General features: G+C 38.2%; 1 protein-coding gene across 3 annotated transcripts in view; it reads left to right on the plus strand.

Annotated features, from left to right (window-relative positions):
* Nucleotides 1-24,476, plus strand: part of LOC129806847 (mucin-2) — a 121,585-nt gene extending 97,109 nt beyond the window's left edge. Inside the window, exons 2-12 of one of the 3 annotated variants that reach the window (XM_055855641.1) lie at nt 3,801-4,324; nt 6,131-6,336; nt 8,716-8,876; nt 8,940-9,181; nt 9,242-9,294; nt 9,876-10,031; nt 17,478-17,573; nt 17,654-17,847; nt 20,453-20,678; nt 20,999-21,635; nt 23,172-24,476. In XM_055855641.1, the coding sequence (XP_055711616.1) occupies nt 3,801-4,324; nt 6,131-6,336; nt 8,716-8,876; nt 8,940-9,181; nt 9,242-9,294; nt 9,876-10,031; nt 17,478-17,573; nt 17,654-17,847; nt 20,453-20,678; nt 20,999-21,635; nt 23,172-23,330 (2,654 nt within the window). In that variant the 3' untranslated portion in view covers nt 23,331-24,476. Of the gene's footprint in view, nt 1-3,800; nt 4,325-6,130; nt 6,337-8,715; nt 8,877-8,939; nt 9,182-9,241; nt 9,295-9,875; nt 10,032-12,370; nt 14,808-17,477; nt 17,574-17,653; nt 17,848-20,452; nt 20,679-20,998; nt 21,636-23,171 lie in introns of those variants that run through there. The other 2 variants (XM_055855642.1, XM_055855640.1) reach the window with 2 other exon arrangements.
* Nucleotides 24,477-25,913: the final 1,437 nt, after the last annotated feature.

Genomic DNA, 25,913 nt, shown 5'->3' on the forward strand with positions numbered 1-25,913 from the left:
AAAAATTAATCTAACAAATTGTCATCATTGTCAAACGTTTGGGAAAACGGAGGCAGTCAAAATCCCGAAAGCCATAATCCCGATCCCGAAGGCCAAGTCCCGAAAGGGCCAAAATCCCGAACGCCAAAATACCGAAAATCAAAATCCCGAATGATTAAAATCCTGAATGGTAGGTATAGAATAATTTCCCAAGACACAGAAAACTTCCCTTTGCCTTCAGCAAACGCGGGTGCAATCCTGGGAGTAGCTATGATACTTTTAAGAATTAGAGATTTTGGCTTTCGGGATTTTGACCAATTCGGGATTTTGGTCTTCGGGATTTTGGCGTTCGGGATTTTAGCTTTCGGGACTTTGGCTTTCAGGATTTTGACCGATCCAAATAGTTTCTCTTGAATATTTGTTTGTGTGAAAATATATAGTAATCTTCCCATTTATTAATTTATTTATATGTCTGATACTGCCCCATCCAACAAGGACATAGCCAGGATATTAATATCAGGGTGGGGGGGGGGTCAAATTTAAAATAATATCCATTGGCATTTCAGCAAATTATTTTTGTACGATCGTCTCCCCAAAAGAAACGTTTTTTTTTTTATAACGCCAAGAACTAAAGTTGATTCGATAAATCGGAAAAATCCGATTTTAATCCAATCAGTTAAGAACTTTAGTTTTAAACCTTTAGACATTTTGGAAAAAAAAATCTCCACTTAGAAACTGTCTTTGAGGTAACAATGTTCTTTGATCCATTTTTTACACCGATTTTGATGATTTTGCCGGTTTCAAACAATTGTACAAAAACGTTTTTGTTCGAGAGTAGATTTTGCTGGAGGAAATTGAGTTTAAGCTTCGGAATAATGTTTTGAAAAAAAAAAATGTTTTTACACCAAAAAAGCTTTAGATAAGGGGTGAATAAGTGGCTCTCAGAGTGCACCGTGAGTGGCGATCGGCAAATTGTGCCGATCTGAAGGTAAAAATTGACAGATTGGCACTATTTGGCAAGAAATCGACAGTTCGGCATAATTTGGCCAGAAATCGAAAGTTTGGCATATTGAACATGCATTTTTCCTTAACAAAAAACGGCAGATCGGCACGATTTTAGCGAAGAATCGGTGGATTTATATGTCAGTGCCCTCTTATGTCAGACCTTCAGATTCAGATATTCGTTCAGAGAATTCCAGTGATTCCAATGGTAAATTTTAATGCAGTGTACTGGAAACACTATTCTTGTAAACTTATTTGCGGCAGACTGGCACAAAATCGACAGATCGTTACTCGAGTGAACCGTGAGCGGCACAGTTATGTACCCCTTGGCTTAAGATTAATTTAATGATAGCCATAAGTCCTATTTTAATACGATTTTGATGATTTAATTTTTTCGGATAGCTGCTTTTTCTAACTTTTTCATTAAGTTTTCAAGAAATAAAATTTAAAAAAAAATCGTCAGCCAGGTCTTCCTGTCTCGTCGTCCCGAGGTCGAAGGACCGCATTCTTCATAGCTCACTTTTTGTCAAGGGGGTGACTATTTGGAATGAGCAGCCCAGGGAGAAGAGGCAGCATTTCATTCGATCCTTTCTATCATCCTGAATTCTTTTTTTTCTCTTGTCTTTCGTATTGGTTTGTTTTTGAAATTTAATTCTCTGTTTAACTTGTACTTTCTGAACTTGGTTGGCTCAGACGGCTTATACAATCTGCGAAAGAGCTTTTCCGGCTTTTCCACCGTTTTGATCTGGATATTGGTCACCAATACTAAGACGACGGTAGACGATAACTGTTTCTTCAATTGCTTAAACCGTTTCTGTACTTTCAAGGGATTTAATCTCAATAGTACACATTGTAATTGTAAAATAAAAATAAATAAAATAAAGTGTAAATAAATTGAATGAATATTAGATATTTTACGAGTAAACGAGTTCATTCAGAACAACAAATAGCTATTCAAAAAGGGAAATGCATATAGAGGAAAGCGCGCTACCTTCGGATGACTGAAGCTTCGCACAATTAATTTTTTTCAAAATATTTTAAATTAATCAGTCTCATTATAATATTATATTTTAATAGCGGATCCAATGCCTTTTTTTCCTCAAACCTTTAACATTTTTAGGTGTAAAAATATATCAACGTTTTTTAATGTTAATTTTACACCTTTTTAAGGGTAAAATTAAAATGAAAAAGGGTAACTTTAACCCTTAATACACCTAAAAAGCATAATATTTACACCGATTTCGGATCAATACTGCAGGGTAAAATAAACATTTCCGGAATGTTATGTTAACTTTTCTAGTTAGGTTTTGTAGGAGAAAATTGAATTGTTCGAATTTTAAATAGTCCGAAGGTAGCGTGTTTACCCCTACAATAGACCACTCTCTCATTTGTTCGATAAAACAGGAACATAACTCCACCCTCCAGTTGACTTTACGTAGATCAGCTATAAAATATATCATCCTGTGTTTTTTTTTTAAATATAGGGTAAAGTGGTACAAGTTGAACAATGGTACAAGTTGGACAGGGCTTTTTTCCTTGATAAATTTAGTACTTTGTTTTTATTTGTATATTTTTAATGCTTTAGTTTTATAATTTGATTCCTTGTGCTTAAAAACAAATTTTGTACTGTATTTATCAAGAAAAAAGCCATGTCCAACTTGTACCGGCGAATTGTCCAACTTGACACACTATGTCCGTCCAACTTATATCACTTTACCCTAAATAAAAAAAAAAAACAAAATTAAAAAAGAGAGATACCATTGAAGTTATTCAACTAAAAGTTTTCTTACGGATGAAGTTGTGCCCCTACAATACGATATTAGCAAAAAAGCATTATCTTAACTATTGCTGGTGTTTCCCAAATTAGCATTAAAAAAATTGGTGTAAATTTGAATCCAAAGCCAAAAGTTATTTGATTAGGCATTTGATGTGAGAATTGCGGTAAAAATTGGCAGAAAGTGCAGAAGAAGATGCGTGTTTTAAAAATAGCTATTGTAAACAATGGGTAAACATAACCCAGCCCTGACACAAATGTCCATCCATGGATGAAAGTCTCTTGTGCAGAATGTGTGCATCTTTGCGGACATTTGAGAAGACAATGCCAATTATGAAAGCTGAGCATTTCTTCATTGGAGCCAGCGAATCATCTCATCTTTCATGGTGGCGAAGGTGTCGTAAAAGCCTTGTGACAGGGCAGAAAATAATGTGAATCGTGAGTTTGAACCAAATCTAAGGTGCAATAAACATCTGCCATGAGACAGAAATGATGCGGGATTGTGGTAAAAATATTGGCGGGAAATTTACAATAATCGAGCCCCAGAGGCACCAAAAACATTTTTCCTCATACACCTCCTTCCTCTCACTCTCTCTCTCCTTCTCCTTTTGCTAAATAATCATTTTGCAAAAATATATATAAAAGAAAAAAAGTAAAAATATGTGTGTATGTTGAAGAAAATCCATTTCCTGGTTTGTTTCTCTCTCTGATACCGTAGTTCTTGTTAAAGTCGGATTATGTGATTTTGCAATTTTCAAGTTACACTTTTCGTGCATGAGTCGTTAAACTAAATCAAATTCTTGTAGCTTTTATTCATTCTCCTGTTTTATGCTAAAATCCCCCACTTATGCGCCCTCCAACATTCAAAATTGCGCAAGCCCCCAGCTTACCACATGGACACTCGAAGAATTTTCTGTGAGAGTACCCTATAGGAAATTTTGACAAGACAATGTTCGGGAGATTTTTTGATTATTGGATAAAAGCCCAGTAGAAAATTCAATTGAATGGATTTTCAATTAAAGCAAAATCTCTAAATCTCTTCCAGATTCACTTAAAGTCCATTCACAACGTCAATCGGCACGTTCTTCAGGACCAACAGCACGTGCCTTTGGGGTGAATCCCAAACAGAGCTCATCCACATCCACTGTGGATTTTGACTGTCCTGAAGAGTTTGGCTATTATCCCCATCCCACCGATTGCACGCAGTACTATGTCTGCGTCTTCGGCAGCGCCCTCCTCGAGAGCTGCACCGGGGGCCTCATGTACAGCCACGAGCTGCAAACATGCGACTGGCCACGGAATGTCGGCTGTGATGCCGCCGAAGCTGCAGCCCCAGTGACTCCTGCCACGCGACAGCAACAGGCTCAGGTGACCCGAGTGCCCCAGATTCAGCAGGTGCAGCCTCAGAAGATTCGTTTCACATCTGTTCCATCTGTGATTGCGGGCCCTTCGTCGGCTGCCCAGATTCAGGCCATCCCACCACCACCAGAGCTAAGGGTCGCACCCAATCCCGTCATCACGTCTCGTGGTCAACCCAAACAAGTCTCCCTCCAGGAGGACATTGCCCAGGTGAGTCACTCACGTGTTTATTTTAAGTGAATGCTTCTGCATGTTAATAATTTCCTTAATTGGTTTGTGGTGACTCGTTGGAAGAGCACAAGATTGAGAAAGATAACCGATTAATTATCGCAATTTTATCGTTTTGTCTGTAATTAGGCACCAATCAGATAACAAGGTGATGATGCCTTTTTTGCAAAAAAACATCTGTTGAACATTTCTCACACTCATTGTTTATTCGTGTGACCAAAATTAAATTCTTTGAGTTATAAATCTTAAATTTGAGACATGGCTCGAAGGACCAAACATTTGAATTTTTAATTAAAATTGAATGAAGTAGGAAATGGACGGAAACCCTAGACCTCTCTTGACTTTCGCAATTTTATTCTTTACGACATTTCGAGGATAAATGTCATCTAACAGCTCGTACACAGCTCTCTGCGATATCCGGCACTTCAATATCCGGCTGACAGCTGCCAAACACTGACAACTGACAGTATAACTGACAGTATGCAACTTGTTTAGCATAAATTAAAATGTTATTTTTCCAAGGGGTAACTCATATAGAGAGCCCTCGTCAATTGTCGGAGAAATGCTTCGCGAAACCCGAGAAACCCACTTTTTGCATCGTAAAACCCGAGAAACCCAATTTCTGCATCGCGAAACCCGAGAAACCCAAGAAACCCACTCTGTGCATCGCGAAACCCGAGAAACCCACTCTGTGCATCGCAAAACCCGAGAAACCCACTCTTTGCATCGCGAAACCTGAGAAACCCACTTTTTGCATCGCGAAACCCGAGAAACCCACTCTTTGCATCGCGAAACCCGAGAAACCAGAAACCCTTGTCAGAAAAAATGGAAATGAGTTACCCCTTGGATTTTTCACTTTATCAATGCCTATAATACTTAATTGTGGCACAAAATGAAACATAAGCGCACCACAAAGAAAATTCTGTTGTTTTTCGACAGAAAATAAATTCACACAGCGCAAAATAGAAAAACCGTTGACCAGATTCAAAAAACACAAATGTCATTTTGTCCCCACGTCAGCCGGATATCGGAGAGAGCTGTGTAATTTAAAGTTCAAAGCTCACTATTTGTTGAGCAGTGTCGATCAATGTCGATCATTATCGATCAGTCAAACGCGCTGTGATTCAAATCCAAGTGCAATGTAACCATTTCTCATGAAGAGGACATTTTTATCCTCGAAATGTCGTAGAGAATAAAATTGCAAAAGTAACGTAGTGTTTCCGTACATTTGCTACTACACAAAAAAATATTTTGTAAAAATGTTCGTAAATGTTTGTGAATTCCTATGGGGGAGTTACAAAATGCTCGTGAATCGTATAACCCACAAACAAGTTCGTAAAAGTTTGTACTTTTTCACAAACATTGTTCGTAACATAATCATTTGACGAGTATTTTTTGTACTCTTACAAACATTTGTTCGTAAATGTTCGTAAGATGTTCGACACGAAAACAAACATTTACGAACAAATGACAAAATTTTACGAACATTTTTTGTGTGTTTACGAACATTTACGAACAAATGTTTGTAAAAGTACAAAAAAATGTTCGTTAAGTGATCATGTTACGAACAATGTCTGTGAAAAAAGTCCAAATTTTTATGAACTAGTTTGTGGGTTATACGATTCACGAGCATTTTGTAACTCCCCCATTGGAATTCACAAACATTTACGAGCATTTACGAACATTTTTACAAAATTTTTTTTTCTGTATACATCCCATCCCTCATCGGACGATTATTCTTCACATAAAATTGTGAACAGAAAGCACTGAAAAAAAAATGTCTTCCAGCTCTACGCTGATGCCCACGATACCCTACCACCGGCTGAGGAAGAGGAATCAGATAGGCAACAGAGAGTATACCGAGGTCAGCCTAGCACCGTGGGTCAGGTGCAGAGGGATCGCGACGGTATCCTGCAGCAATCGAGCGTGAATGCCATCCCGAGCCATGGAAAAGTTGGCTCCTTTGCATTTGGTTCTCAGGTCAATCAGTACAGGTGAGTAGTGTTTGGCTTTCTTGGTGCGGTGACAAAGACACGCTTGGGCTCTGTGTGTCCACCACCTCTGTGTTTTTTTTACCAAATGTTTTTGGTGTTGTGGCACAATGACACTCACGAGTTGCCGTCGCAGTGAGGACGACTTACAAGACGTGGACATGGCCAGGACCAAGACGAGACACGACAGAAAGAAGCGTGACGTGCCGACTGACGATGATTTGGACACGGGGGAGACGCTGCCTGAGGCAGCAGCCTTGTATGCTGCAGATGGTGTGGGTGTTCGCCAAACTAGACAGTTGAGACCTAAGACGCCATGGGCTTTTGGGGGCTTTCAGACTAACACGCATAAGCATCTGAGTGGCTTCCACCCACCACCCCTGGTGGACACGAATCTCAATCAGTATTTCACGAGTACGGGTCAGCACCTTAGGACATCCATCAGCAATCCCTTCGGGGTGTACAACACCAAAACCTCCTTTAGTGCCGATAACGCTCAGAAGTCTTTTGCTCCGTCTTACGGAGGATACGATCATCCACCACCGCCTCCTCGGGAGAAACCCAGGACGACATCCAATGCAGATCTCGTTCCTCTCCTTGTTCACCCCGTTCACCCACTATCCCTTCCCCATCAAGCTGAGTCGCAAACAAAGCCCGTGAAAGATTCTGAACTTGATGGTCTTCCTGACAATTTTTCCTTCTTCCACTTTGCCAAAGGGAATGGACCTTCAGGCAACAGTAATCCTAGCCATCCTAAACCTCAACAAAACTTCAATTACCTTCCAAACACTACACCAAAGAGCAATTTCGTAGCATTCAGCACTGTGGGGGGCTTCTATAACAACAAACCTACTCCACCGACAACGTCAGATAAATACCTCAAGCAGCAGTATAGGTTGCAACAAGATGGAAGGCATGTAGAATCTCAGAAACCATTTAGTACTAGCTCAGAAATTCGTCCAGGTTTCTATGCTTACAACATCTTCAACAACCCTGATGATACCAGCATAACGACTACAACACAGAAACCACCATCATTCAGTGGAGGTTTCTACAATGCTGGAAATCAACAACAGCCCCCTAAGGTTTCAAAACCTCCAGGTTTTCAACCCATCAAAAACATATACAGCAATTCTGGTGAAACCACAAAGATACCTTACGTTGTCACCCAACGTCCTCAGACTGAGAAACCTTTCCATGAGACTTACACTCCGGCTCCTAATATGAATATAGGGACTCCAGCTGGTCCTGGAAAACCCCACAATTCTCTTGGTTTCAACTCCGATACTTTCGTAAGAAAACCCTCTGTGATCAACCCTAATTTGAGCAACCTGGATTTCAGTCAGTTTATGTCAGATATCAGAGAATCCCACTTATCCTCATCAGATCCAGACAATATATCTGTGAAGAATCACTCTTTCATCAGCATGAGTACTCCTAGGCCTTTCAATTACTTCAAGACTACTCCTAAACCTGTAGCTTCCGAAGAGGAATATTACTACGATAGTAGTGAAGAGGAAGAACCTGCTAAGACAACTAAATCCCCTTTCGACAGTCCGTTCTTCAGACCATCAACTCGATACAATAGCAACAACTTCATCAAAAGTGTCCCTCCGCCAAACTTTGCAAAGCATCCACCAAAGAGCGTTACCCCGCCGACAAATAGTGATGAATACTACTACGACGATGACTACGAATTGCACAGACCTCCAGCTAATAAATCCAAATTCATGCCAATGTCTGAGACAATGGCACCTAGACCATCTCCTACACCAACCCCCAGACCGACTATTTCCCCATCTCAGGTGTTCAAACCTACAACCCATAGAGCACCCCAAGAGCACGTATCTGAGTACGATATCCGACTCTTGGGTGGTACTAGTTCAATCCCACCCATTATCAAATTCCCCGATGACATTTTCCAAGACCTCACGAGACCACGTGCACCTAACAAGACGTTAGTGCGTCCAACGACGCCAAGACCACGCATCAAGATCAAAGACCCCTTCTCCGGGAAGGTGACTACGACTCAAGAAACCTTCCATAAGTTCACGAGACCCACAACTCCGACAACAGAAACCACTACGCACAAAATTCATACTGTTCGTCCCAGTAGGGTGAGGAATCCCACAAGTGTGGGCACCGGAAATAGGGGCACCATGAAGTGGAAATCCGCCAAGAGCACTAAACGACCTGACAAACACGGCGACCTCGACGAAAGACTTCCCAACAGGTACAGAAGGCACTCTATCACTTTTCATCTATCATTCTAGCTTCTTCTTTGAGCTTTGATAAGCTTCCTGCAAGCTTAAAACACTTCTTCAAATCAAAAGGTTGCTATTTAAGGGGATCAGATTCATAGATGATTACTGAATATTTCAGAGTGGAATCTTCATCACCGGCGTCCAATTCGTACGTCCAGCCGCAGAAGGTTAATGCTCAAAATACGAGAAATTACTACAACACCACGCAAGGGCAGTATGATCAGTATGATCCCTATGCCTATGTTTACGACGAAGATGTAGAACTCTACAGAGATGTTGGTAAGTTTTGGAAGGATGGGAAAGTAAGTGAAGATGTTGACGGTTGATTGCTGTGTATTACAGATTACGGTCAACAGTACAACGGAAATAACAACCAGAAACCTCAGCATCAGTCTACCTATCGCCCGCCGATCATTACAAGTCCAACTCCCGCAACAGTGTCCCCTACACCAACGCATTCATCTACCTACGCTCCCGTACAGGCGCACCGTGACGCCTACGTTCACCAACAGCCGCAACAGTATGAACGCCCTGCTCAAGTCTACACCACCGACTATGAGGATGACGATGTCCTCCTCTCTCAGGTAATCCCTTAGCTTGGTCAAACCTATCTCCCAATCTAACCTCTCTTAATCAACTTTCAGCTCGAACAGGAGGGACTTACACCGTACAACCAAGGAACACGACAAGGACTCAGGTAACAAACCCCATTACATACCCTTTTGAACGAATATTAAGAAAAATAATCTGTGAATAATTGTTATTTTGAATTTTTTTATTACATTAACTTCTTTTCTTCCCTCTTTATATAAACAAATCTCTAATCATTCCATGACATGAACTTGAATGTATCATGATTAATTTACCTTTTTTTTTTACTATAATTATACTCTCAAATTAATTTAACTTGCATTTACCATACAAAATTACATGTTTTCTTACAATACGTTTGCTGAACATATACAAGAAGTTGATCAGTTGTGTGGAGAGCAAAAGTGAGAAAAGAAGTGGACAGAAATTATATTTTTCAGTCTCTCAAAATGTCCAGTGATTTTACAAAAGAAATCCAAACAACATAAGGAAGTTGTTTTGGGAGTAAGATTATATTTGCTCTCACATCAACACTCTCTTATTTCATGGGAGATTTTCCACATGAACATAAAATATCCCCCATGAAATTTTTGTTGATGATTTCTTAAGTAAATTCACAATTGAAACCGAATGAAAAACAAAGATATCAAACAAGAAAAACAACAATACTATATTGCATGTTTGAAGGGGAGACAGAAATGAGTTAAATTCCATAACCGAACGTCCCGTGATCTCAACAACACTCCGGACGGCCACAAGCCCCAAATATCCTTCGATCACCACAACCACCCACAAAAAAGTCACATCGCCGGCAACCTATTCCCACTCAGCGGCCACCACAAGGTATTCCCTCACTCTCTCTTTAATCAACACAAATCCCACATAATTAACTTTGCAAATTCAGGAAAAAGCATTACATTAAAAAAATAAATCAAACAAATCACATTAAAAAACCTTCACACACTATTGACGTAGAGAGCGAAAATTTAAATATTTTTTGGGGGGATAAAATGCCAATGAAAGTCTCCACATAATCACACTCAAATAGCCAATCCAGTATAAAAGGAAAAATATTTGAGCAAAGAGACACAGAGGCTAAGAAAATCGCGAATTAGTGATGCTTTTTAGTTTGATCTTTCTTTCTTTTTTATTGTTATTTATCTATATGCGACATTTACAATATCACTCCACAAAATATACCCCTAATAAATACAGAGAGAAACAGCCTGTATCATTTCTTGTACTATGGCATCTCAGAAGAAGCTTATATCATTGACATTTTCATCAACATCATCTCATTATCCTATCTCTTACTCTCTCTCACTTTCCGCCCCCAAGATCTTTTACTCATTATCCTCAGAATCCGAAAAGATTACGTACTTCTGAGCTTTGGTGATGTTCCTCGATTAACTTGAAGGCACCACATGATAAGTTTCCAATATAAAACGTTCGAATGGAACGCTTTATTCGGAATAAAGCGTTCTTCGGGGTCCTTCCAAAAGTGTCTTGTTCCACAAAGATGCTTTAATTTGAACCGTATAAAGGAATTAACACTTAAGCGTATACTTCGGGAGAGAAAGTCATAAAAAATGAAGTAAATAGAAGACTCTCTAGGGACCTTCCATTAAAACTGTGCCGTATTCCCTCTAAAGCAGGGGAAAGAACTTGACGTGAAATTTATCCTAGAGTTGTTATACCTCGGAACAGACTCCAGCAGGTCCTGGAAAATCCCACAATTCTCTTGGTTTCAACTCCGATACTTTCGTAAGAAAACCTTCTGTGATCAACCCTAATTTGAGCAACCTGGATTTCAGTCAGTTTATGTCAGATATCAGAGAATCCCACTTATCCTCATCAGATCCAGACAATATATCTGTGAAGAATCACTCTTTCGTCAGCATGAGTACTCCTAGGCCTTTCAATTACTTCAAGACTACTCCTAAACCTGTAGTTTCCGAAGAAGAATATTACTACGATAGTAGTGAAGAGGAAGAACCTGCTAAGACAACTAAATCCCCTTTCGACAGTCCGTTCTTCAGACCATCAACTCGATACAATAGCAACAACTTCATCAAAAGTGTCCCTCCGCCAAATTTTGCAAAGCATCCACCAAAGAGCGTTACCCCGCCGACACTGAAACAAATTCAATATCTTGCCTTGGAGTGTTTTGGGGTCGACCGCGAACATCTTCCTGAAGTATCGGAGGATTGATAGGCGTGGGCTACTGACCTGGGTGCCCTAACCCCGGGACCCCAATTGGAACAAGCGAAGAAGATCTACCTTTTAGAATCGAATTTGTTTCCCTATTCTAATTTCTTGTTACAGAAGTCTTCTGTAATAGAAGGATTCCTGTCCAGAATATAGCATAGCTTCAACAGTTGTGGTCAACGACGGTGAAGAATGAAATAGAAACGGTGACATATTGAATACAGAAGTAATCCTTTTCAAGGTTTCTCAAATCTGTCCTTTAAAACTATCAAGATTTCATACTTTGACCATTTCTCAAACATTTTCACTAATCCTAGATAATTCTGGTTAAGATATTTCGAATTTGTACGTTTATTTCGAATTTGCATTTTTTAATGAGGAACTAGGCCTTCTCTAAGGCCTCGATTATGTCTTCCTATTCAAAGATTATGGATTGTTCAAAAAATATCCAGTGACCTGAAGGGAATTTAAACTCAGGACCCTGCTCAGTACACTTGTATTTTATAGAAGCTAGATACGTCTCCATTGCGAGCCTATATTCTAATAAAGCTTAGGTACTATAAATTAGTAAAATACTTTAGCTATTGAACCTCAGTTTGCGCCATATTGATTTAAAGTTTCGAACTTCAAAAAGATTCGTTCACTGTTTAAGTCATACGAGTCGTTAAAGTCTAATTCTCAACCGGCACAATTTAGTTAGTTAGAAATAAAACCAATTAAGTTTCAAAGCTCATTTTCCAAAATCAAATACTCAATCTTAAGTACAGAAACGTTGATGAAATTGATCCATTCACTTAGTATATATGGTCTTCCCAGCACTCTACATTAAGAGTCCCTTAATTACAACACCGCGGTCAGCTTGTATTAACCAGTAACCCGTTAATAAGAAAGCATCTAACTCATCTCGAAAATAATACAAAAAAAATCAACCTTTAATAAAAAGAGAAAATCAATGTCGACAGTGGAAGAAAAGAAATTCTGGCTAAAAGCACACACAGAAGTGTGTCAAAATTTGTTGATGAGTTGTAAAGTCCTGTTTATTTCCCATTCCTACAGATCATCACTGTCGGATGGTAGCAACAATAAGACGGATAGTAGAGTATTTTTAACACTGAAGGCACGCGCCGATATCCCTGACACACACGAGACATACCCTGACATTGAACATTCCCCATCCAGTGATTACCCTACCCTATCCCCATCAAATCCCAAAATATTCCCCGCCCAGAGAGTCACACTGTTGAGTGGGGATGAAAGTGAGGTGCAGGAACACAGTGAGGAACCAGATACTGTTGTCATCACTATTACCCAGAATATTACTAGAGACACTAATATAGATACAAGCACGCCACTGGCACGGGAAACTGGGGAAGGTATCCTAGTCCCCATCAATAAGACTGAATCTGGGACTAGGGCTACCACACTGGTGCCAAGGAAAAAGAACATTCTCGATTATGTATACTCTGACATTCAGCCACAGAGCTTCAGGCCACCCCCTGAAGTGGCATATCTTAATGAAAAAAATGAACCAAGTTTTGTAGAACTTACTACGGAATCAACCACAACAACAACAACAACAACCACAACTCAAAAACCAATAGTTGAGGCCAAAATCCATCCAGTTCCTCTATTCTTTCGCAATCGAGAGAATTCCCCTTTGGAACTTATTATACCCACAACAACACCTTCACCTTACAACTGGGATCATGTAACCAGGTTGTCGTCAGCAACAACAACACTTGAGAGAATTGTGGAAACTAGTCCTCTGCCTCGCAGGAGATTTTTCAGTACACCTCCATCAGCAACAGAGGGTATCCTTAGGGTGGGTCAGAGAGGTACATTCCCAGTGGATTTCTTTGTCAATAGAACACAAACCCCTTTTACAACGCCAAGAAATTTATTTTTCAAAGAAGTCCTCAATAAGACACTCGATTCAGGTGCCACAAGTGGTCGTCCAATTGTCTCCCCGTACAAGAGTTTAGAGACTCTACTCACAACAGACAGTACCCTTCGGGGAGGAACCTCCTCCCTGAAACCCGTGGTGAGAAATCAACCCACGAATGCACCAACATTTCGCAGTCATTTCCTCATCACGGCACCCCCAAGGAACATTACAAGCACTGAGAGCACGACTGAGGTCACAACAGAAAGCACTACAACGAGCACTACTACAACGAGCACTACAACCAGCACAACAACGAGCACTACAACAGAGAGCACTACAACAAGCACACAGGCGCCCATTGAAGAGACAACTGTCGCTGAGGAAGAACCTCCAGCGACAGATCCGAGTGAGGTAGTAGAGGATCTTACCTCACCCATAATTTCTAGGTCTAGGAATAGAGGTACAACTAAGTCTCACACAACCCGAGGACGAATTAAGGGATCTTACGTCTACACAACTGCCAATACTCTAGATGTGGATCCAACGACTTATGCCCCGAAACTGAGGTTCATTCCTCTGACCCAGGAGCCCAGGCCTGAAACTACAACATCACCAGGAAGTAGTCGGAAGAGAGTGATCAAAATGAGAGTGCCTCAGAAGAGACTCCGCAATAGATTGACAACATTCCAGGATAGATCCTTCCGTGAAGGTTCAGTTAATAGGGATAGACAACAAGAAGTTATCCCTCTAGAGAAACTATTTTCCAAAGTACAGAGTACCAGTGAAAAATATGAGAAGAATACTACCAAATTGGACAGTGAAGATTCAACTGTCTCACCAACAGATTCAAAGGTTATTGAGATAACTGATCGCCCAGTTTATTTCGCGCACTACAAACGCCTTTCAGATAAACCAAAGAAACATTATCTGGAGAACTATGAGTTCATCCGGCCGGACGATGACCTAACCAGGCAGGCCAATCGTGAAAAATTCCGTGCCACAGTAGAGATGCCAGAATTTAATGTACCCACCGAATCTGAAAGGGCATCCTTCCGCGACAATGTCGAGGCTGAAAATGAAGAAGAAGATGAGGATGAAGATGATGAAGAATTTGAAGATGAAGAAATCCCAGATGAAGTTGATGATATCCTTTTGTATCAAGACCAAGACAATCCCCTCCTTTATGAGTACCCAGTGGATACAGAGATTCCCAGTGTTGTGGAAACCACAACATCAACCACCCGTCGTACGACAACAACGACAACTACAACCCCTACGACAACGACAACGACTACCACGCCACCTCCGACGACAACCACGGAAGCAATAACGACGACAAAGACCACAACTAAACCCCCACAAAGTACAACAACAAGAACGCTAATCCCGCCACGCGCCTCCCGGGTAAACAATGCCATCAAGACAACCATTGCAGCCTCGCTGCCGCGAAGGATAGCGTCTCCGGCCGCCTCCCTGAAATGTACAGACAATTCGCCAAATGCCAAGTGCAACGAAATTCCTTCGAGGTATTCAATCTAAAAAAAAAAAACAGCAAAACTCACAACACTAGATTACCGCAACAAAGCCAAGTGAAAGAGTTCTGTGTATAGTCAATCGTACCAAATGTTTTTAGAAACAAATAATCCTTAGAAGTTGAATGGCATTTCCTTCGCACTCACCACTCTTCAAGATTTTTTTTTTTGCTCTTTCTCCTCTCTATCTATTTTCACTGTCTTTCTCTCTTGACAACAATGTTTTGATTTTCAAGAATTATTTATTTTCCTTAACTATGCTGCAGAGGAAAGATTGGGTGGCAGAGGATAGCAAATCAGCGTAATTTTCCCTTTTAGCGCTCACTATCTATCGCTTTCGAGCTTTGCACTCCAATTTTCAAAACAATGAATAAAGTAAAATGTTGATGCTGTCGTTTTTACAAACAAATCTAGATTTTATAAGTATTTGAGAAATATTTCTTATTTGTGGCTAAAGAATTTGTACAAAATAGTTTATGCAGTCTGTGTGTCAGATATTTTCATCAACAACTAAATGGTTGTAGTCAGAAACAAGATGAAATTGTATAGCATCGATCTCAACAATAAATAAAAAATTGTTAGCGATTCTTGCAAAAGATAGGAGGTCGATGTTGATCTTCAAATAGATTAACAATTTTAAAAAATCAACATACGACATTGATGAGCAATCAACGTTGATCTCTTGTAGGATCATTGAACGGCTTGAATCTATTGAAAAGATCGGCATCGGCAAACAACATCGGTTTTAATGGAAGATCGAAGTTGAGTTGCGATCCTTTTAGAAGATCGTGTTGATTTAGCGGCGTCGATCCTTACAGAAGACCGCGTTGATCTGACAATACCAATGCTTACGAAAGATCAAAGATTATTCAGATCCTTGCAAATGACGGAAGGTCGACGTCGATATCTACAAAAGACCGATGATCAATGTCTATCTTTCTTATGAAAGACTTGCAATCAGCGATGATCTTCCTATAGGACTGCTAGACAACTCAGCAGTAAACCGAAGCTGGTTGTCGAAGGTCGATCCATTCAGAAGACCGCGTCGATCTAACAACGCCAATGCTTACAAAAGATCAAAGATTATTCAAATCCTTGCAAATGACGGAAGGTCGACGTCGATCTCTACAAAAGACCGATGATCAATGTCTATCTTTCTTATGAAAAACTTGCAATCAGCGATGATCTTCATATAGGACTGCTAGACAACTCAGTAGTAAACCGATGCTGGTTGTCGAAGGTCGATCCATTCAGAAGATCGCGATGATTTGACAACGTCGATCCTCTCAAAAGATCGCATCGATCTGACGATGATTCAAAAGTTCGATGACCAGCGTCGATCATCGGTCGACCGCAAGAATTAGTCAAAAAGAAGATAGGTCAATGATCAAGCTAACCGTAACGATCTCACTTATCCACAATATTGTTATCAAAATTAAACTTTTAAAATTTATTTTCCGTTAAAGAAATCAAAGCAAAAAGTTAAAAAAAAATGCTCCTCTGCAGGCAGAACAACCACTCTTTCTGTCTACAATGCATAGTTCAGTAGATTCCTCCAAAGGCAGAAGAATGATCTGTCTGTTGTTTTGAACCAAAGCAACTCTCTTCCTGACCCTACTCTTACCCTTAGCCGAAGAAATGCCATATAGTGAAATTAATTCATGAATTACTGTGCACCAACCACCTTATTAATTTAATTAATTCAATTAACAGTGTCCAAATGTATTGGATTTTCAAATGAACTACCCTCTTTTCCCACTCAAAACATGAGGAGAAGAATCAAAGCCTCACGTGGAAGGAGCACTTCTCGTATCCCCCAAAAACACAAACACAGACACGAGAGAAGAAGCACAAAATAAGAAAAGACACTTTTACCTGGGAAAATTCCCACAAAGCTGAGGAAAATTTCGTCATCTGGAGCAATCAATCATTGTGCGCGTTGCTGGTTTAATTCACACATCTTTGTTCACTGTTTTTGTTTTTTACTTTTTTTTCTGTGAAAAACCATTCCATCAAATGATCGTTTCTTTTTTTTCTTAGTTTTTTTTCCGTATTTGTTGCTAATCCAAAATCGAGGCCATCTCAGAGAAAATCTTTTACCTTCTGTGTTTGACTTTCAAGAATAAAACCATCCCTCATCTCTTATCTCTATCTCTCAGAAGCTGACACTTAAGACTCCTATTCCACCTCCAAACAATTCTTAATCCATCTGAAAATCCACATCCAATCCCAGAAAAGCAAACAAATCCCTGTCCACAATGGAAAAAAAGAATTCACGCCACACAGTAGAATTGTAGATATTATTTTGTGTGTATAATTTAATATTGTAATATATAATCAATTAGAATATGTATTTAATCTGCACCAATGCACGCCATGTAACAATACCCGTAGATGATGGTAAATTGTGTAAATAGCTGGGGGAGTTGAGACATGAAACATTGTGTTCACCTGTTACACTCTCATAGTGCAGCTTTCGCTTTTTCCACTTCTTGTAGATGATTTTTATGTGTGCATAATTTTTTTTTAAAAAATATTCTTTAAGTTGTGGGAAAAAATAGACTCAAACACAGACACACTTATTAGCTCTAGGTGAAGAACTTACATGTAATTTTCATATTACATAGAAAGATCAAAGCCCTAAATGGTATCTTGTTTTTGTAGAACCAATAACCCAACAAGGGGTCGAGGAAGTTCACACTACTCAACCAGCGGCGATCAACATTCAACGGTGACATCAAATCGCGGAACGCATCCTCCGTGAGTTTCCTCAGGAGACCTTCTTTTTAAAAGTCAAGAATTTATTGTTTGGAAACTAACGTTAATTCATCATTTTTCAGACGTGCCCGGCCTACACTCAAACCTTCCCAGACCATTGTCTCAAAGGCTCAGGAGTACATCGACATCTACCGCTTCCCACCATGGCGTCCAGACCCAGTCTATCCACAACCAACTCCTGACAAGACTGCCGCCAAGTGTCGCAAAGATGTCTGTCTCCTGCCTGACTGTTTCTGCGGAGGAAAGGATATTCCAGGTACGTTTCATACCCTAAAAACTACTGTTCCTAATTTAAATTTCCAGGTTGTCCTTAAGACCAGTGATAGCAACTGCATCGACATTCCCAAGTTGATGCATTGGAAGACAGTCAATTGAGAATGGCTAATGTGAAATTTGAAGAACGTTGATGTTGATACATCACATGACCTATTTCTTACAATATTAAATCAAATTTGATAGTTTATTTCCAGGAAGTTTCAGTAAACTTCCATTAGAACAACGAAATTGTTGTAGTTACTAGAATCAATCAAAATCAGATAACAGTTAATTTACCTTCATAATGAACAATATACCAATATAATTCTGCTCAGTTGTCAAATTCCGGCAAGGCAATACTAATGTCTCTTACGGAATCTCCTTCCTCTACAACAATTGTTGTAGTAATCTGAGCAGTGATCGTACACTTTAATTTGCTGGAAAAAATATTCATCCAGATGAATTGATAATTTTGACCCCGAATGCTATAAACAATTGTATTGAGAAATAATTAAATTGCTGTTGTTACTACAACGATCTTCTTCTTTTTCTTTCGTATGACGGGAAAAAACAACAAATAAATTAATAAAAGACAAGATTACAAGACATATGAACAAATAACCTTTCTGAGTTGTCATAAATTTAAATCTAAGTTTCTTAAGTAATCGTGGGCCGCTTGAGGTAAACGGTCCAGACTACCAAGTCCAGCCACAAAGCCTCGCCTTGGACAGTCATTCACGATGTGGCTACTACAACGATGAGAGGTCATAAAGCACGTGTTTTTTTTATTTTAGAAATATTTACTATCGTAGTAAAATTATTACATACTAATTCCTGTTGCTAGATTTACTCTCTGTTCTAAGGCAGTTATTATTATTAATCGTGTGGAGGCCTAAAATTATGTTTGGTTTGCCCAAAAACGGTCCACGTCAATGGCAAACGAACATGTCGACATCAAATCCCCTATTTAGCATAAGTTAGGGGACAACGGACAAAGACACAAGTAAGGAGTAGTTTGGATCACCCCATAGTCACATAGGATATCACATTCAGATAATCCCCATCGCCGTCTAAAGTAGTTGATACAAATAAGTGACAACAAAATGGTTGATGAGTCTTCAACTAAAACTGTTTTTGGAACTTATCTTCAGTTGGAAGGTTATTTGTTCAGAAAGTAGTTAGCAAACTTCTGATAGCTCATAACCTCTTAATTCTTACTTCCTTTTTATGAAGAAAATCTCAAACGTAACGAAGTTGTAGTACGAATACTAAGACCGTTAAAAAATAGTAGTCCTACTTCCCTATCAGCAGGACTTATTAATTTTTAAATTATTCAGTATTTATTTATTTTATCTAATAACATCCCTTGCAAAATTTTGCTTGTTTGTCTAATCAACATATTCCTCTTTTTCTAAACCAACAACCAAAAACAATGGTTGTAGCTACTACAATCGTAACAAGACAGAAATGACTTGTATAATATTCGGAATAAGTTGTAATTTATTGATTTAGTAAAGTCTTATTTAGTACAAATTAGTCTTGCAGTATCAAACAACAATCAACCGATTGTAGTTTCAACAATTACAACAACAAGGACTTTACTTACGTAATCCTTGTCGCGGGCTAGAATTTGGGCAATTTTTAACAAGAGTTCATTCTAAAACAATATCCTCCATCAAATTTTGCCCATGAATACAATTTCGTTTTATCGAATACAACAACCAACTTTAGTTGTGGTTGCTCAAAATAAGTTGTAGTCACTACGACTATAGTTAGATTTCTATTAATAAGATTCAGTGATCTTTATAATGAACTGGACTTAATGACTTAACAGAATTTTATATTTTATCCTTATCAACAATCAACAGGTTGTAGTGGTATTACTACAATCATGACAACAAATAACATATGTAGTCTTCATAATACAACTCCGTGATTTAGTTTAAGCATATTCTATCTATTGCAAACCTTTAACAAATGTAGCTTATGAGTATCTATCAATAAGAGCTATAAATTCTACATTCGTCCATTCTCGATTGTTATCCGTCTTGTTAATTGACATAGGTTGTTTTATGTATAAAATCTAAACAAAAATAAAACAACACACACAAAAACACACAAAAACTGGATGAGACCTTTAGAGCTGGAAAACTAGCAGGATTAGAGACACTAAACATCTTTGTCACAAAATGTAGGAGATCTTCCAGTGGAAGAGGTTCCGCAGATTGTCCTGATAACCTTCGATGACGCCGTAAATGACCTCAATCGCGGGACTTATGCTGAATTATTCGATAGGGGCAGAGTAAATCCAAATGGTTGTCCAATCTCTGGGACTTTCTATGTCTCTCACGAATGGACGGATTATGTTCAAGTACAGAATTTATATGCGGATGGCCATGAGCTAGCCTCCCACACAGTGTCGTAAGTTTTATTGGTTTTAAGGAGAAGTGTCTCTTTCCTGCTTCGTCATCATCATCATCCACCCCTTTGATCAAATTCCCTAACACAAACACCTGAACACTTTTGGGAGGAAGCTAAACCACTCTTAAACTCATTTTTTCTAATCTTTCGCACAATCTTTCCCTATTATTTCCCGAATCATCCAGGTGATATGCCAGTGGAGCATGTACCACAGATTGTGTTGCTAACATTCGATGACTCAGTGAATGACCTCAACAAGCAACTCTATATGGATCTGTTCGAGAAGGGACGCGTTAATCCCAATGGATGCCCCATTACGGCTACCTTTTACGTGTCGCACGAATGGACAGACTACAGCCAGGTGCAGAATCTCTATGCTGATGGACATGAAATGGCATCCCATACAGTCTCGTAAGTTTCAGAAAAATAGCCTGGAGACACGGAGGATGCACTTGAGACACAACCACAACCAAATTGAAGAGAATTTTCAGCACAATTCAACATTTTATCCAAATACTCTTAACACTTTTTAACATAACCTCAAACTCTATACCTCTAATGGAGATTTTTTCCTATGAAAATCCTTACAAAATCTGAAGATTTGAGGGATTCCTTAGGAAGATTATCTCCGAAATTGGCAAACTACATTGTAACACTATCATGAGACACTCAAATACTCAACAGAACACTTTCAAAAGGAACCATCCTAACCTCACTTTTTGAACAACTAGGCACAGCTTTGGGGAACAATTCAGCCAGAAGAAATGGACACGAGAAGTGGCTGGACAGCGTGAGATTCTCGCAGCCTATGGTGGAGTGAAGCTGGAAGATGTCCGTGGTATGCGAGCACCGTTCTTGTCAATTGGCGGCAACAAAATGTTCAAAATGCTCTACGACTCTAACTTCACCTACGACTCCTCTATGCCCGTTTACGAAAACCGACCACCTAGCTGGCCCTATACACTCGACTACAAAATCTTCCATGACTGCATGATCCCACCCTGTCCCACCAAGAGCTACCCAGGTGTCTGGGAAGTGCCCATGGTGATGTGGCAGGATCTCAATGGTGGTAGATGCTCAATGGGAGACGCTTGTGCCAATCCACCTGATGCTGAGGGTGTGGTTAAGATGCTGATGAAGAACTTTGAGCGACATTACACAACAAATAGGGCTCCATTTGGACTCTACTACCATGCGGCGTGGTTCACACAGCCACACCACAAGGAAGGCTTCATTGCCTTCCTGGACGCCATCAATGCCATGAAGGATGTGTGGATCGTTACCAACTGGCAGGCACTCCAGTGGGTGCGTGATCCAACGCCCATCTCACGACTCAACTCCTTCCAACCTTTCCAGTGCAATTATGCAGTAAGTATTCATCCGAAAATTTTATGGATAAATTTTATCTAAGGCACTATCCTAGTTATCCAAGATTTGGATAGTTTATCAGTCTCATAAAAATCAGTCGCAAAATAGAATGGATAAGAATTTTAGAAATTTCCTACTCTTATAATATTAAAAGCCTTATCCAACACATTATCCCAATTATCCAAGATTTGGAGAGTTCCTGAATAGTTCATAAAAGTTCATATGGAATTACTTAAAATGTTGGTTGAATGATAATACATTATCCAAATATATTTGGATAACACTTTAAGATAGTAAATTGTATTGACAGTAAAGAACTTATTTATATAAATGTCATGTTAATTGATTATCAGTCTAAGAATTTATCTTATAACTTTGCCTCCTTATCTAAAGCAATAAAAGTTTATCCTGGGCTATATAGGAATTATCTAAAATGGTATAGGATAAAATACTACACTTCTAGGCGGATAGTGAAGTATCTGGATATTCTTTATCCAGACAATTATTTTATTTTTAAAATTTTCCAAATCTTTTTATTTTATCTGGATATCATATACGGATAAAAAATTCAAGTAATTTATCCAAGATTAAATTTAAAACCACCACTATTGCTCTAATATATCTTTAAACAAATTTGCTTTGTTTACCTTGTGATACCGGATAAAGTTTAGTACTTTTGAGGATGGGAAAAATCTCGATAATTTTTTATCCAGATAATTATTTAAATTTTAAATTTTCCAATGCTTTTTGTTAAATTGGGAATCATCTGCAGAAAGATAATGCCAGTAATTTATTTAAAAATAATTTCAAAAACGTTTGCTTTGTTTACCATATAAAAAAATAAACGGTACATCCCCAAGGATAAGAAAGAAAATCTGGATAATTTTTATCCAGATCTATAATTCCTTTTTTAGGTATTTCGAGCTGTATTTGTCCTCGAATAGTAATTTATCCAAAGAAGAATTTTCGAACAATAAAATTTATCACGTAAAAAATAAATATTTTACCTAATCAATTTTATCAAGAATAGCAAATTATCTAAAATCTAAGTGGGATTATACATATTACTATAATTTTGCAATCGAATAATGGTTTTGATCAAGTGATAGGTGATGTTTTTTAGTCAAAAAAAATTTCATCTGTCGCAACTAGACTTTATCCCATTTTATCCAGGGATACACAATAAAATATAATATGCAAAATTGAGTTTTGAAGTTGGGTTTAGATTGAAACTATTTTGCCTGAATAATCTGATATCTTGGATAACTTTGTTTCAACTGCTTGCAAAGCTTTTATCCAAAATCTTTATCCAATATAGCCAAACTTTATCCCATTTTATCCAGAGATAGTTGCACAATAAAATATAATAAACGATATTGGTTTTCAAATTGAATTCAACGATTGAAACTGTTTTGCATATTTTGAATAATTTGACAATTTGGATAACTTCTTTAAATGCATGATAAGTTGTTATCCAAAATCTTTAACGAAGAATAGGAATAAATATTGACTTACCGAAATTTCCATCTTCTGCAGGGTCGTCCTAAACGCTGCAACAACCCAAAAGTGTGCAATCTGTGGCACAAATCCGGCGTGAGATACATGCGAACGTGCCAGCCATGTCCTGACATCTACCCATGGACCGGAAAATCCGGAATTCGATCATCCCGGGTGGACAATGACATCGAGGAGTGAACGCATCTCCCCGGATATTGGCCACAAATTTCCTCTTGAAAACGAAGAAGAAATCCAAGAATTTCAAACCTACAGAAAGACAAACGAGAAGACAAACTTTTAGAACTGATAAAAAAATTGTATGTGACAAAAAAAAAATTGTGAATTTGGCTTATTAATTTATTTATTGCTGAGAGACAAAAAGAAAGCATAAAAAAGAGCATACAAGAATGGATAAAATACTGCGAATCAATTAATTTCTGATGCATTAGTGCGTCCTTTAGATTTTTTTTTATCCTAACCACGTGTCTTGTGATAATGACGTTAATATTTTCTGCCTCGGGAATTATGCATCTCTTGTGAAGAATACTCTCGCACGCTGGGCTCAGAGATTAATTGACTTTTTTTTTTTTAAATAATCAATCAAACAAATCAAGTTCAACTTTTAGGGATAAGTTATTAAGGTGTCCAGCAAATCGTCTGCCGCGACAAGTGAGAATTAACACACTATTTATGAACAATATTCGAAGCCATTTTTTTTACTTAATTTTATTGCGACTTTAGTGGACTCTCCGAGAGGTTTTAATTGATTGTGCGATGTCTCAGGCACGGTGAATGATAGGCTGCATACCTTTTTGACTCACGACAAAGAAGTAATTAAACAAAAAAACATGATGGCGAATTTAAGTGTAAGATTTGAGAACAAAATATTGTAAAACTGTTTTATTTCTATGGCTTCTATTATATTTTTTTTTATAAGAACTTTCTTTTCTAGTAGAATTCTTTGAAAACTTCTTTCAATTTTTCCAAGCGCTGTCTTTTTTTTTGCAAAAGAATCTTTTGGCAGCTTTGTTTTATTTTATTTTTTTCTTAAAAATATTTTTCCAACAACGCTTAATGGAGTTTGAGAAGTTGAAGTGCGTGACTTCTGCGTGAAAATGTATTATTTTCTTTGAAAGTATTTTGTGCAAAAGCACTTGCGAGAAATTTAGAGATATTTCTGCTAAAAAAAAAATGAAATGATATTTTGAGGAGAATCCTTTCCTTCCGAAGTGTCCATGAGAAATATCTGAAAACACTCTATGTAATTATTTTATAGGCTTTATGTAATAAAAAAACAATGAAAAATGTATTAGAAATAAAAGAAAAAATCATATTTAAAAAAAACTGTGTTTCGTTTTCTGGAAGAAATAAACGAAAATAGACTGTAGGGGAGAGCCAGGTTTGTTCGACTCGTGCTTAGTAGGAAAAGGCATTAAGGGATCGGACACGCTCTGGCGTGGAATACTTCATATTTTCTTACCTCTTTTTTTCAGGAAACACGTGACTTAAAGACTGGTTATTAAAAGATATTGCCATTAGATATGCCAGATTCATTAAAAGAATATGGGAAAAATATGAAATGTTCGAAAACAAAGTATGTCCGAATGAGAAGCCTGGAAGCCTTCCAAGATCCTGCCCCTACTTAATAATATCGATGGATAAATCCTAATTTTCGCCGAAGAAAAAGTTAAGTATATTTTATTTTGCAACTAGATGGAGACATTTTAGGAAAGAAATAAAATATAAATTAATTTTTAAATAATTTATTCTATTTTTATGGTTTGAAGGGATTTATTAATTTAATTCATTTATTTAATTGACCTTTGAGACACAAATCTCTTGAAAGTATAGTGTGGTAGAATGGTAATGTAAAGAAAAGTAACAAGCGTCCACCGCCGTCGTAACGTTGGTCACCAACCAACTTTAGAAAGTATTACCAATATAAATCTATCATTATCATAATTTCTTTTAATATGCTGCATGAACACTACTTCAAAATTTATATTGTATTGAAAGCCAGTGTGAAGGTAATACGATTCTTACATTCCAAATTCCGTTTGTGGACAAATTTCAAGGATTTTTAATTTGGAAATAATGCTTATTTGGTTCAATTTGTACAAATTTATATAAAAATAGACAGATGGCTCCAACTTTACACCCTATTAGAGCTTCTTTTAGGCTCAAGATGTACGAAATTTCACTTAAAAATGAGGAAAATTAGACAAGAAATTCTTAAGTCTCTGAACAAATTTGAAGTCTATTATCTCAGAAACTATTGAGAGATGCAGGCCTCAAACGTTATACCACATTAGAGTCTTCTTTTAGGCTCAAGATTTGCGAAATTTTACTTAAAAATGAAGAAAAGTAAGTGAGAAATACAAAAAAATGCAGTCCACGACAATCCGAGAAAAATTCCACAGCCCACGAAAAATTAAACGGCCCGCGGAAAATTCCGTGATCTCCGAAAATCCTCGAAACATTCCGTGATCTGCGAAAAATTCCACGGTTCGCGAAAATCCGCGAAAAATACGGTGAGCCGCGAAAATCCGAGAAAAATTCCGCGGACTGCAAAAATGCATGAAAAATTCCGCGGCTAGTGAAAACCGTATATCTCGAAAGGGAAAAATTTGGAAAACAAGCACCTCTCATTTTCTTCATTAGAGATACTCCAAGAATCTACCCTGCAAATTTGAGACTCATCAGAGCAAGTCGACGAAATTGCCCATTACAATTCGGCTTCAACCTGTAAAATATTGCCACTGCACTTTCAATTTTAAATTT

This window comes from Phlebotomus papatasi, chromosome 3 (assembly GCF_024763615.1).
Source record: "Phlebotomus papatasi isolate M1 chromosome 3, Ppap_2.1, whole genome shotgun sequence".
NCBI lineage: Eukaryota > Metazoa > Arthropoda > Insecta > Diptera > Psychodidae > Phlebotomus > Phlebotomus papatasi.